We start from the raw sequence: 14544 nt of genomic DNA, 5'->3' as shown, positions 1-14544 counted from the left end.
GCACACGTTCACTTACACACTTGCCGCTTGAGGTGCGTATCGCAAGTACGCATACGCACACACAAAACCCAAGCCGACGCTGGGAACAATTTGTACACGTGCTACACAAAAATGTTCCAGATTTCTATATGATATATGATATAGAATATGATATACTAACTATTTTTTGTATCCTCAAAGAAAGGACATCACTTTTTAGCACCAAAAAAAGCAACGCTTGCAAAATGTTACCGAACGCCATACCAATAGCTTTCTTTTTTACAACTCTAACGTACCGCTGCCCGAACGCTACTGATCCTCTTTATCTCATGATCGTGATCTCATCTGCTTTCGTTATCACGCCACACCTACACAACGATAATTGCCGAAGCCGGCAATCGTCCGATTTTATCTTTCGCATCTCATTGGTTCGCACATACTTCGCTCCTTCTGCAGAAACGAATAAAAAAAAAGGCTCGTAGAAAAAACAACTCTTCGCTCCTCTCGATCGAACCCGCTCTTCCCCCCTGACCGGTGGACCAACGAAGTACGCAACGCAGCCGGATAGTTAATATTTACAGATTTAAGATTTTCCAAAAATAATGCTAAAACTTTTCTAATTGGTAAAAACCTGTTGGTGAGAGCTGTAATTCTATATAAAAGAAAATATGTATAAAAAATAAAAGAATAAATTGTTATATACTTAAAATATGGCAATAAACAGTAATAAAAAAAATAAAGTAAGTTCTTCTCACGTAAAAGTAAATTATTCTGTCTAGTTTTGCAGTAAACAAATCCTTTATTGAATGATTCTCCTCCAGCAGTCAGTTTCCTCCAGAAGGCAAGCTCTTAATTGTGCGGAAATAAGCGGACTGGCTTCACGCCGCACACCATGGCACACACCAAAGCTAACAACAATAGGCCTTCTGCCCGCGTCATCTTTCAGCAGTCGTTTTGTTTCATCCATCGTATGTTGTATTCTTATATCTCGTGTATTGCTTTTTTCCTTAAAGATGCTTTACGTGTTGTTGTTGTGAATTTTTTATATAGTGTTACTGATTTCCATTTTGATCCCATTCAGTCATAACCACATTTTACTACACTCTATTAGTCGTTCAACAATGTTTTTAGTTTGTGTCACAATAAGCTTCCTTAGTTCCTTAGTTTCTTTTAGCTTTTCTTATCGCAATACGCCTCATCTTTAACAATGAATTGCTCTCGTTTCCGTCAACGTTATTTGGTTCATCCAGTAAATCGAGACGTCTTCACTTGATCGGCTTTTTGCTTAGCATAATATGGCCAAATACCTTCGTTATTGTATGGTAAGCTGCGGAAAACGTATGTCTAGCTTCCTAATGAGATGTTGATTCGGTACGAAAACAGATCGGTAAAATAACAAACAACAATGCACACAACGTTCTACTGCGAAAGATTGTAGGCTGTGCGTGTAATATACCGTTGTGTAATTATTTTCCCCTACTTTCATAGCTTCTATTGCGATCTACTAGTAACTTTACCACATTCGTATATAATTATTGCCACACTATAAAACTGAACAAACCAAAAACGAAACCCTGCTATCATCACAAACGCATTATTAAGGTGAGTGAAACTAATTACTAAACTATACATAAGTTATCTTTATGCATTATACATTGATGGACTAGAATAATGAAGTCTGCGGGGTGTTGGCAATTAAAACAAAATTTAATAATGATCATCATCCTAAAAACAATACGCCATGTCTTTTGTGATGTAGCTGTGGTGAAATACACATCTAATTAAGTAAAAGACACACTATTGAAATGGGAATTTTGTAATCTAAACTCACTCAAGAAATCTTTTTTGCCATGATTCGAGAAATCTACTGCATGAGCGACCCAAAGAGGTCATACTTCATTAGGATGGTTTTTTTTTGTAATGCTTCCACATTTGCTACATCAAAAACCTCGAAATCCTTAATCAAAACATCAAGAGCGACACTAATGAATGTGGGTACGGTTGAATTGCAACTGAGATTAATGAGCGAAAAAAAAACGTGCATTTGCGCCCACTAATAATGTTTCCTACGGGTTTGAAGTTCATGCTTCAGCTAATGTACTTATCTATCGATTATTACCATAGCTTTTGATAAATAATTATTAACATAAGTTGGATTATAATGAAACGGTTTTGTTACTTTTTTGTTTTGTTTGCTACTAGTTTTGGTAATCTATAAATCGTTGGGAAAATAGCCAATAATGTCTCTTAATTACACTTCAACGCATGCTTTTAATCATCCATCCACACGCGGCAGGCACACATCAAACGAAGCTAATCAGATGGCGTTGCGATTGAAACAATATGGCAGATGCGGTAATTACTTGTACCATGCCATGTAGACACTTTACAACATTTTTTGTTTGTTGTATGTTGCGTCCTGACCGAACGGATGTGAGTTATCTTAACTGATTAATTATGCGAAACTGCCAATCTGACCGATCAATGTTTGCGCTTTCAAAAGCCGGCGTTTTTGCTAATTGAACACACACGCACACCGTACGCAGTCAATACGTGCAATCAAAGATTAATTAAAAATCCAACCTAACCTAACTGTTTGGGGTTTTTTTGTAGCATCATACGATCTTGCATCGCGTTTGGTGGGAAAGATAATAATTTAATGTTTTTTTTTCTTTTCTATGCCCAAACCAAAGTCCGCAGAATCGTACGACAAATATTTCATGAACACACACGTACAAAAGAGAAGAAAAACGCGTACACTAATGCGCTACAGGTTCGTTTTGTTAAATATCGTCTTATAAAGTTGTAGACAAAATCGAATAATAAATAGTTCGCCCGTGGGGCTATGAGAAAAAACTGCTTACAAAGTACCATAATAGGCCACCGTACAAACTAAGTCAAACACAGCACTGATAGGATTATCATTGTGCGTACACTGATAGTAGACTAATCTGGCACTGTTCTCATGCACCCCCATTTGTTCTTGTTCCTAGTAAGTTCCTTCTATTCGTAAGTAGTCGCATCGAAAAACGTTTCGTTGTAAAAATGATTGCATTAAAATTCTTCATAACCAAACACTCCCTCTCTTGAGTTGAGTTGTCTTTAAGGGCGATCGAACGGTTACTGAATGGTGTAAAACTTACAAAACATAACTGAGCATATAACTGGGTCCTTCCTATCACTGACTAATATCAACGTATGATTTTTTATTGCATCTGGTACTTTCGCCTTCCTTTTGAAAATGAATTTTTCTGCACCGTGTGTGCTTAAAATTTGAGTATAAAAAAGAATGCATCCAACTGATAAAAAATATTGCACTATTCGTTCGGTAAAGTGCGCAAAAGGAACAGCGGGAAGGAACTGGAGCCATCAGTTAAAACAGTACGAGCTATCGCGTATTAGCGTGCCCTTTCTTGAACGTCCTGTTCCATCTCACCGACACCGAACGCGTATAGTCATTTGAAGCGATCAAAGTGTTCCAGCAGCTTCTGGCAAACGGTTACATTGAACGTCGTACTGAGGGCCTTACATATAGTGTCCGTGTTTTCAAGCTTACGAATCACCTGCCCACTGGACGTTCTTGTCCCATGGCCAAACAGTTCCCCCGTCAGCAATGGATTGCCATTGTTGTTGTTAAACTTGTCCAGCAACTTACGCTCCAGTGCGAGTACCTCCGTGTCGATACCACCAGAAGCCGTTGCCAAACGCGACGAAGTTAGCAGATTGTTCAGATTGTTAAAGTACAGTACGGATGCTAGCTGCACCAGGTAGCAATCGAGATTGCGCAGAAAGAACTCTTCCAGCACATCCACGTTTAAGTTGTGCCGAATGAAGTACATAAACAGTTCGTAGATAAAGTACTTAATATTGCCCATCTCCATCGGTATAATGTTGGAGTCCTTCGTGAAGTATTCGAAGATTTTGACCATGTTTTGCGTTTGACAGTCAATTGCCGCTGTCGACGCTGAAGACGACAATGATGACGAGCGCATCTCCAGTATCAGTCGGAACGCTTCGACGTAATCGTAATTTAGCATTAGCATGCGGATATGATATTCGGACCCACGTTTGGTCAACTCTAGCACATCGTCCTGGCTGTACAAACCGTGAAAGATGTACAGACAGTAGTGAATGAAATCATTGCCCAGCAAATGGCGCTCGTTAAACAAACGTGACGTATCGATCGAACGATCCGTCCCACCATTGGTTCTTCTGCCGTCCGATTCCTCTGCCAGGCCTACCTCACCCTCCTCATCTTCATCCTCATCTTCGTCCTCTTCATCTTCCTCGTCGTCCAATGCCAACGATGTCGGTGATGTTGCGTACGAAACCGATTGCAACGAAGACATGGTACTGTTTGCGTGATGCTGCTGCAACTGTAACGCTAACAATTTCCCTTCGCCCAACGGATCCGGCAGCTCACAGACCACATCGTCTACCTCGGCATTGCTAACATCGTTTAGGCTTGAGCTTATTGTCGAAATAGTATTGCTGATTTGCTTCTCCAGTGCACTCCGTATCACGAACGAGCGTCTAAACTTCGGCATGGATTTTAGGAACCGTAGCGACTCATCATAGCCGAGTCCATCGTTTGTCGGCAGTTTGACCTCGTACGGTGCTTCGATAAACTGGGAACTGTCCGGGATCCGAACGACACGGTTCGAGATCGGCAACCGTACCAACTTTCCCGGTATTCCGGTACGATCAAGGTTGATCTCCTTAGCGCACTGTCCCATATTGTTATTGCCCCAAGCCTTCACCAAATGTTCCTTCGTCATGATGAGAGTAAAATCGGCTCCACACTCTACGTGCTCCACATTGTCTACCATTTCCAACCGGGTCGGTATCAGCACCTCATTGCGACCACCTTCACGTCCCAGCTGGCGTTCGATGTTTTTGCCCCAGGTGTAAATGGAACCGTCCTCTGTTACGATCGCAAAATGGTATAGTCCGCTCGAAATCTGAAACGAAAAAAAAACGATAACTTATTTTCTGTTCACACCCTTTTGCTTTCGTTTTGCAACTGATTGTACCTTAACAATACGTCCCTCGACTAGTGAAGTATCGACAAACGATGGGAAAAGATGCTCCATTGCTTCGTCGCCAGTGTTGCCAGTCGCTTTATCTTCCGACTCATTCGCAGGCGTGAGCTTTTCATTGCTCGCCGGACTATCGTCGGTTATCTTGGTCTCCGGTATAATAATACTGCCGTCTGATTGTCCTGCAACAGTGTCATCGTCGGACTGTTGGTCAACACTCGTCGTGTTCGTTTGCTCTTCCTCAACTTCTGTTTCCTTCTTTTTACTTGATTCCCCACCATCAGTTGTGGTGGAATCAATATCCTTCTCCGTATCGTCTTCTGCAGAATGTTGTGCTTGGTTTTCCGCCGATGAAGTGCCCGGTTCGTTTGCAGAAGGTTCCGTTGTGTGGAATTTTGATGCCGATCTTAAAATGGAGCTAAATTTTGAATAGCTACCGCTCTTACCGGTGTTGGAAGATTTTGCACGTTTTCTTGCCTGCGTTGCCAAACGTAATGCTTGTGGTGAAGAGCCCCATGTGTACAGTCTGTTTGTGGTGGTTAAAATGAACTGAAAAGATGAGGAGAAAATGTAGTGTTTCTTCCGAAACTAATTGGTCCCGCGCGTTGCTTACATTCACAAATAGTTTCGTGTTGATAACGGATATCTCTTCGTCAAGCAACACTTTGCGCGGAACGAGCGAGATCAAGAACGATTTGCCATTGCGCGTATCAACGGTAACTCCAAATGGATCTTCCTGTCCCAACCCGAGTTGGCCGTAATGGTTGGAACCGAACACGTACAGGCTGCTACGAGTTTCTTGATGCCCGCGGCATAACACCATCGTATGAGCATGGCCAAGCGCAATTTGTAAAATTTTCTGAAAACGAAAATATATCAAAAAACGCCTCTAATAACGAATCCAACAACACCTTACCTTGTTTCGGAAAAATTCCACTATCTTTGGTTTGTTGCAATCGTTCACCGTGCCATGTCCAAGCTGTCCAAATACGCCCCATCTGTGAACGATCAGGAAAATGATTGTATACAATGATGTACATCACACCTTCAAAAGCTGCAACTTACCCCCAAGTATACAGCAATCCATTCGCCACAACCGCATTATGATACTGTCCAGCGGAGAAATGTGTAATCCCTTTACCATCGAGCGTTTTCACGAGCATTGGTTGCAGTGCGTTAATCACATGATTCCCGATTCCGAGCTGGCCCAGATTGTTCGCACCCATAGCATACAACTAAAAACAATAATTCCAACATATTAAAACAAATAATCTCACCCGACAAATTGTTCCATCCACTTACTCCATTGCTGGTGAGAAACAGGGTATGAAGCCGACCACACTGTACGGCAAGTACATCGAGTTCGATCTGACGCAAGAAGCTCAATGCCGGTGGTTGTCCATTCGCCCCAATCGCATCCCCTTGCAGTGCGGTACGACTCAGCGCACAGTTAATGCCGTTCGAGCCCCAAATGTATGCGGCATGGTTAACGACTGCCGCCGCATGAAAGAACCCGGTAGCGATCGGTGAAAAGCGTGCCAAACGCATCTCGATCGCACGCTCCTCATGGTGCACCCGCACATGCTTGAGAGCGTTCAGAAATGATCCATCGTGATGCATTTTTAACTCTTGCGCCCGTATCGATACGGCTAAAAACGTTTCGATTAATGCTTTGCAGAAAAATAGCAAATGGCGCCCGGAAGGTTCCTTCGCCGTGCTTTCATGGTTCGACAGTCGATGCATTAGTGGACGATAAACAGGATGGAACGGGTTCAGTTGGTGAATCAAACGTTCCAACACGTTTATATCGAACACGTCGAGATATTTGCGTATCAGTTGAAAGTAATTGATCGTATAATCTTGCAAATAGATTAAACACTCCATAAACAGCTCGTTCGACAGATTGTACACGAATGCGTTCGTTTCGGCCGGTGTTGCTGCGGGCGTTTCGGCAATCGTTTGCTCCCAGGTGCCTACGAGACAGCTGAACACATCCAGACAGGTACCGCGTGTCATCGCAAGCAGCACAGCCGTTGAGTAAAGTTTCCCGTGCGCAAGCATTATGCATGCCAAGCTCGTGTGATATTTGCTGTTCGTGACGATATAGTTCCAGAGCGGGATGTAATTCTTATCTACCGTGCAACGCTCACAAAGCGTCAGAAACATTAGATTCGACAGATGAAACTGGTCCGAAGGTGAAATCTGCACGTCCAGCATGACGTCGTCGTTATCGTACGAAAAGTCACTACACTGTGCACCGGTATTGATGGGTTTTAGTGTTGTACGTGAATTTAGCTAAAGGAGAAACAAAAAAAAGGCAATTTAGCAAGTGTTTCATTAACAGCAACCAAACACAACGCACTTACATTCATCAAAGAATCGTAAACGACGTTTCCGAGATGTGCTTCATCGACCAACTGTCGCATAACGTCGTGCATCAGGAACTGACTGTTAATAATGTGCGTGTTGCGCAAAGCCATTGCGGACAGTTTCATCAGCGCTTTGCTTTCGTTTGCCAGTGCCAGCTTTAGGGCCGTCTTCATCGGTGACAGTCGCGCTACGTTGTACGTCATGAGCGCTTCGGAGATGCGCTTTCTACGCAGCAGAACATCACCGGCGTACTCGATACAGCTTGCCAACGGGAGACCGAACGTGGCGCAGAAATCTTCACAAGCTGCCCAAATATTTTTGTGCGCAAGATTTAGGAACAAATTTTTCCCACTATCCGCCAGCTCCACTGAGTACAGGTTACGATCGGTTACGATCAACGCTTGATCGTACTCGATGCTAGGAAATTCTTCTGCCATTACCTGCTGCTCGGATATGTCCAGCTTACGCTCCATACGCAATCCACGCTGAATACGTAGATAGTTCGAAACGGCCGACTTTTGAAAGATCGATCGTCCTTCGTTCGCGTCTGCAGCGTTCGATGCGGAAGGCTGTTGTTGGTCAGCATCCGAATCGGATGCACCGTTTGGATGCATTGCACCCTCTACCACCTTCGGACCACAACCCGACACACGATGAATGTCGAGAACGCGCTCATCGGGAAAGTGAAACACACCCAACAGCGAATGTTCGTTGAAATCGCAATCGTCACCCATCTTCATGGCGGCAATCTTGCAACTGACAACACTGACCGTATTCGGTGCACCCGTATCGGTTATGCTGCTGCTGGTTTCATCCGGCGAATTAGTTCCATCCATTTTTGATTCCGAAGGTCCCTCCGGTGGTGTGTCGATCGTTTCTTCCGCGGACAAGCTGTGCAGCACGTACAGTACATTCTTCGTCAGCAACGTCGTATGGCACTGCTTCGGCAGCTTGTAGATGTGCAGCGGTATCAAGCTTATGTCCATACTGTGCACCGACAGCGTGTCGGAGTACGAATGGAGCGCACTCAGCAGATACTTCCCATCCAAATGCTGCACCACAAAGTACGGTCCGGCCGGTGTTGTAAGTATTTCCGGATACATACCGGGCAGCTCCATCACAGCCAGATTCGCCGCCTGTTCCTTGTACTTTTCGCGTTCCTTCGCACGGATACGACTTTCGGACAGTTTTAGCTTCAACGTGCCTATCTTCTTTGCGCCAAGATCACGCAACGACAGTAGCCGAGCTTTAGCCGCAGGAAACAGCTTTGGAAGGGCACCTTGTTGCTGTCCCGCTTTGTCATTTCCCTCCGTAGCGGATTCGTTTTCTACCTTCTCGAAATCATCACCCGACATTGGTTCGGAGCTGTTCGGGCTCGAATCATTGCTCTCGCCATCGTTGTTTTGTGGCAAGCTTGAAGCGGATTGACGCTGCTGACTTCCACCAGCTGATTCACTGTCCTTTGGTAGCGAGAGCACAATTTGCCAGTCTTCTATCGGTACGGAACGATCATCCGTTTCAGTACCGTCGGTTGACAGGGATTTCAGCAGCTCCGATTTTAAATCCTGCACGGACGTCGGAGTGATAACACCGGGAAAGGTGTACTTGATCGACTTTTGCTCCAGAAGCAGCTTCCATTGCTCTTTGGTAGAGGTATTTATCATCAGACTGATCGTTTCCATGCTATTATCCTGACAGATGATAAGCTTTTCGATCGATCCTCGCTCACAGTTGGTATCTCCGAGAAAGGAACAATTTGGCATAAGTCCTGCAAGAAAAACCGATCAATAAAATCCCAACTTAAGCTGCGGCTCACGATCTCTTACCCACAACACATATCGAACCATCCGAATAACCTAAAATAGCACGCGGTTCATTGGCCAATGTTTTCCACCAGCTGCAGCACGTGGGATATGGGCAGGACAGCGATACCGTTGACTCCAAACTGGAGCTTATGGAGAACGTTTCCTGCGGTGTGGACGCCTTGGACACAGCCTCACCAGTCACACCCATACTTTCCTTCAACTGACACCCATCAGCGAAAAAGTCTTCGATCGTTTGCATCGCAATCGGTGTGTCGGTTCCGGTGGCCGATATGCTCCGGTTCGCATTCTCTTCCTGGCGTGCCCTTTCCAGCTGCTCGAGAAACAACTTTCGGTAGATGCTGTTCAGTGAAAAGATTTCATCAATTTTGTGCGTCGTGTAGGTTGAGCTGGACTTTTTAATAGTCGGTGCATCAAAGATAACATTCGGTTCCGAGGTTGGACTGCCACCGCTTGCCCCCGTTCCCTTAAGGCTGGCTTCGGAGGCAACGGACGAACGGTGTGACGAGCCAGTCTGTGGATGATTGTTGTGCGAATTGTTGGGACAGGTTTGGGGATTTGGACACTCGTGCGGTCCAATGAATGGGACGATGAAAGAGGTAATCTCCGGAGCTCGTTTTCCATCTTCGTACGATTTATCACAAATTGCAAGCGCAGGCACAATGTGCAGCGTGTTGTCATAGCCTGTAAAAGCGGTAACGGATGGTCGTCAAACTGGTGCGTTAGTTTTAAACCAGCAGGAAAGGAAAGAAATACTTACAAAACACCAACAAACGGCTACCAGCATTATCGAAGCACACGTCCTGAATTTTTTTCTGATTCTCAGCGAACCAACACAGCAGCATCAGGTGTACTTCGCCGTGGCGATCAATGTACCGGAACAGTATTTGATCATTTTGTCGCACGAGACACAACAGTTGATACTCCTTGTCGATTCTTATGCTGGCCGATAGTTTTGCATTCACATTCGTAATCAGTGTCGATAGGCGGAGCACGTCCCAATCTTTTAGCGAAGCCATTAAATAATTTTCCGTGCCGAAGGAACAAGAAAAAGTCTTTTGTTTTTTTTAAGCACAACAATTTGACAGCGCGAGGTTATTTTGACAATTCGCTTTTGACACTGCAGTTGTCAGTAGGGTTAACGGCAGGGCTGTTTTCAATAGCAGGGTTCGAAGGTAAGAAAATAAACGCGAAAAGTATTGGTATGCGCACATTTACATTTTATGCAAAATTTATGATTCAATTTTGACCATATGCAAGAATCTGTGTTAGAGTAATTGAAACCAATAAAGTGAAATTAATGCTGATAAGAGAATGAATAAAAACATCATGAAAGATCCGACAGAATATTCAACCGCGATTACTTCGAAGCAGCCCTGTAAAGAAAATCGCCGAAAAGTATGCAAAACGCATAGCACGTTTAAATTTCACTGCACATGCATACGTTACTTCAAACGGTTCGTTTGTTTGAAAAAAATCTTCCAGATCATCTGAGTTTGATCTGCAGAATAATGTGCCTTGAGTTTTCGATAAATGTAAATGTAAATTTAGAATTAAAAAACATAGGAATTTTGGAAACCATAACCATCCATACCGGGTTAGAACAATGCAAAGTTTTTTTTTTGAATTTGTTTACTTTCAAATGCAACACCTGATGCGAGATATACAAATCTGCTAGGATGCTTTGATTATGAAAAAATAATAAATTTTAATTTTAATTTTTTTGGCAATTTTAATTTTTTTGAAATTTTAATAGCAGTAGTTAATAGTTGCATCAAAACTACAAGTTACTCTAACGAGACGGCGATATATGAGGTTATGTATCTAGGACGGTTTCGGTGGGCTGATCATGCCATTCGAATGATACCGTACAACCCGATCCAAAATCTTCACAACGACATTAATGAATCAAGAAGAAGTATATGAGGATGAAGTAAATTAAATAAAAGATCGGTTATTCATAAGCCGTCGAACGGACTACTACAACAATATCAATAGAAATAGCCATAATAGTTCCCCTTAGTTTAAGCAGTTCGTTTATACGTAATTGAACAATCTTAAAGATGCATCAGCTACCAAAAAAAAACATTCGAACGAGGTCTGTACTTCACAGTCAGATAAATTTGTCAGCCAACCAACCAAGTGACAGCGATTAAGCATAATTAAAATTTTCGGCATCATTTAAGATTGTCAACATCTCAACCGTCTACGCTCACTGTGGATGACTGGCTGTGTTCCGGCCTGGAATCAAAACTAACATATGGTGAAGTGATGCAGGAAAAATGAAAAATTCCAACGTCACACGACGTCTTCAGTATAAATACTGGCAATGTGTGTGGCCTAATTAGTATGAGAGGTTTTGTTTTTCGATCTGCATTCCACACACAAGCTTCATTTGTCACAATTAGGACACACAACGCTAATCGACCAAAACGGACTATTTCTTGTCATAAAAAAATCCATTCTATTATTGAAGCATTTTTTTAATGATTATAAACAATGTTATAAAAGAAGTAAAAATATATCACAAAATATAATGTAATTTTTTACAATTATTTTTCAAGAACATAAGTGCTATGATCAAATCATTTGTGTTGCTAATTAGGAGTGGTGTGAAAGATCCACGACAAATGAAAAACATTATCGAAAGATGTAGAAAGACAAACCGTTGGAAGTGACCGGTATATTCTCAATACAATGCAATACCATTGCCTTTCGATGGGAGTTGAACACCTCGTTTACAATCGTAACACCCTGCCACGATCGCATGATCGCGAATCTACCGTAGCAGCGTGAAACAATCCGTGGCTAAAGGAACAAAAAAATCATTCCCCCCCAAAAAAAAAAAGGAAAAAGCCGCATATCGCGATTCATAATTTATGAACCAATCGGTTAGCCGAAGGGCTATCCGGCTGAGCTCGTGGCTCGGTGGTTCGGTGTGCCTCGAAAGGTCAAGCAATTAATGCAACGATCGGTCAAATCCGTGTGAACTTTCCATCCTCGTCGATCGCAGAAATAGCGCACCGGCCAAATTTATCACGTAATTTTAACCATGGAAGAGGATGTGCTCGCAGGAAGTGCAATTTGCAGTTGGTATGACCATCAATTATGGTTTTGCTTAAAAGATGCTTCAGTTTTTTTCATGAGAATGTTTGAGAAAACATTTTGTACACTCTGTTCGTCCAACATTTGCTTCTATAATAGATAGTAAATATAGTTTTTTTTATTTCTACTCAAGAGAATTATGATTGTTATGATTGATCAAATACCGGTTTAGAACGATTCGATGTAGAATGACAACCTTCGGGGCGTACAGTGTAAAGCATAAAGAGATCGTACACGAACGATACAAAACGGCAAACGACACCGGTAATGGTTGCACTCAAAAAAAAAAACCTCCAACCATAACAAAAAACCGGCGATCGCGCGTGTGCATGCTGTCGTGTTTGTTGCATTAAATCGGCAAGTGCCGATTGGCGCAAAAAAGGGAAGGCACACACATAAATGGTTCAAAACCCCCCTCTTTTGCTGCAACCGCGAGGAGCGCTTGAAGAAAAGTTCTAAAAACAAGAACACCTTCCGCTGCAGAACCGTCTCAAAAACCCGCTGGCCCGGCACCGACACCGCACCGCCATACCGTCAAATGCCGAAAAGATGGCAGGCGGACACGAGTGAAACGCAACCCTGCAAGAGCATAATAATGCAACATCATTACGCTGATGCATTGCGCTGGTTGGCTCCGAGGTCGTTCCATGCCGTCCGTTCTGTGTGTCCGTTCAGGGCGGCCTTCGTCACCAGCGCACGGCACTGACCCCGCGCGCGTGGAAGAGATGAAAATGGGCAGCCAGACAAAATGGAAAACGCATTTTCTGTACTTTACCAACACGCAGCACAAATCTGGAGGCCACCTTCCGATGGGGGCATGTGAGGGAAGACCTCGTTGGAACGATACCATATGCATGTCTGATGCTGATGCTGCCCGAGTAGTGTCGAGTTTGGATGATGGTCGTACCCTTTTATCGTTCCTTTTGCTTGCGTGCTTGCAAAGGATGCCCTCCGGTGGGAGGTGTACAGTAATAAAATAAGAAAAGAAGAAAGAAAAAAAAAACATCACACACACACAAGGAGCAGAAATGAAAATGCCTCCATCCAACATTGTACCTTTGGTTCTCGTTCCATCGCACGGTTGCGTTTCACCTGCCCAAGGCGAAAATGAAGCATCGATAATGTAGCTTGAAATATCGATATTGATTCAGCAACGTCTTTGCAGCAGTTTTTTTTGTTGAGGTTTTGTTCATCCTGCTACAATCATGTGCTTGTTTGCAGTTTCGCATACCCGGCCATCGGGTCCCGCATGGGACGGGATTGTAAGTAATTATTTAATTTCAAGGTACATCATCATAATGTTGTGATCGAAAGTAGAGCTCGTTGCGCTCGAGGGCTCCCCCCGTGTATATGGCTGCGAGTAACCCATAAACGAACCGAACCTAATCATACTGATGCCATCGGAACGCAAAGCGTTCGTCGGGATTGACCGATGCAGCTTTTCTGTTACCTTCTGCATCGTGAAGATGTTTGTGCGTTTCTACAGATTGGGTTTTGAGTCGAAAAAATCTGGAAAAAAAAGCTATTCAATTAAGGTGTCTACTGCTTCGGCATTCGGGAACATTGTACGTATTGCAACCCTTCTCAGCTGGTACGATGCGGTGTCAATTAGAAACCTGATAGCAAACGTGCTAATAGTGATCATATTCAATGATACGATGTTATCAACAATGTTAAATTTTACATAATTGGAATGGTAAGGTGTTGGAGTGAAATCAACTTCAAGGAATTGGCAAAGTTCCTGTTGCAGTTTGAGGAAGTTTGTGAAAAATAACAATTAATTAATGAATTCTTATTGTTCGTTGGAGATATTATTAACAGTCCTCAATCGCATGACGTACTGATCTCTACTGAAACTGAGATACTTACTAACTTATTTGCTGGAATCTTCCTAACAGCTTGTGGACGATCGTCTCACGTTCCCCAGTATTTCTGACAGATCCATCAACATCATCATACCATCTCAGTTAGTGTCTAGCACGCCTCCTCTGTTCAAGTGTGCGACTTAGACGACTGAATTTCGCTAGCAAGGTCGTTCGGTGTCATTCTAATGACATAACCAGGTTAATTCGTTTACCGTTGCAGTATCAAATCAATTTACCAGACAAAGAGACAAAGACATCGGTTTTGAAGAGGCCCCTGTTTTTTTCTTTTTGGTTCTTAATTCTTAGGTTAGGTTAGAATTCACAGCATTTGGCCTAAAAAACAAAGATGGTCGCGGATCTCAT

At 43.1% G+C, this 14544-nt stretch overlaps 1 protein-coding gene across 1 annotated transcript; it reads right to left on the bottom strand.

The window, feature by feature from the left end:
* Positions 1-758: 758 nt before the first annotated feature.
* On the bottom strand, positions 759-10707 carry LOC125765284 (uncharacterized). The gene is made up of 9 exons (XM_049430236.1): positions 9972-10707; positions 9215-9895; positions 7385-9156; positions 6321-7313; positions 6084-6253; positions 5935-6016; positions 5632-5877; positions 5013-5567; positions 759-4940 (listed from the first exon to the last, which is right to left on the bottom strand). Exons 1-9 carry the CDS (start codon positions 10228-10230, stop codon positions 3435-3437), a joined length of 6264 nt encoding a protein of 2087 aa, XP_049286193.1. The 5' UTR covers positions 10231-10707; the 3' UTR covers positions 759-3434.
* Between the last annotated feature and the right edge of the window lie 3837 nt (positions 10708-14544).

The sequence above is a fragment of the Anopheles funestus genome, chromosome 2RL (assembly GCF_943734845.2).
Source record: "Anopheles funestus chromosome 2RL, idAnoFuneDA-416_04, whole genome shotgun sequence".
Taxonomy (NCBI): domain Eukaryota; kingdom Metazoa; phylum Arthropoda; class Insecta; order Diptera; family Culicidae; genus Anopheles; species Anopheles funestus.
Note: the sequence above shows the minus strand (reverse complement) of the source record. Positions and strands in the feature narration are given on the sequence as shown.

What these genes read in the sequence shown, in the direction of transcription:
- LOC125765284 (XM_049430236.1), bottom strand. Translation starts at nt 10,230, where the DNA reads ATGGCTTCGCTAAAAGATTGGGACGTGCTCCGCCTATCGACACTGATT. An exon ending in TAGCCGTTTGTTGGTGTTTT is followed by an intron (nt 9,896 to 9,971) that starts GTAAGTATTTCT and finishes CCGCTTTTACAG; the next exon opens with GCTATGACAACACGCTGCAC. An exon ending in TGTTTCTCACCAGCAATGGA is followed by an intron (nt 6,254 to 6,320) that starts GTAAGTGGATGG and finishes TATTGTTTTTAG; the next exon opens with TTGTATGCTATGGGTGCGAA.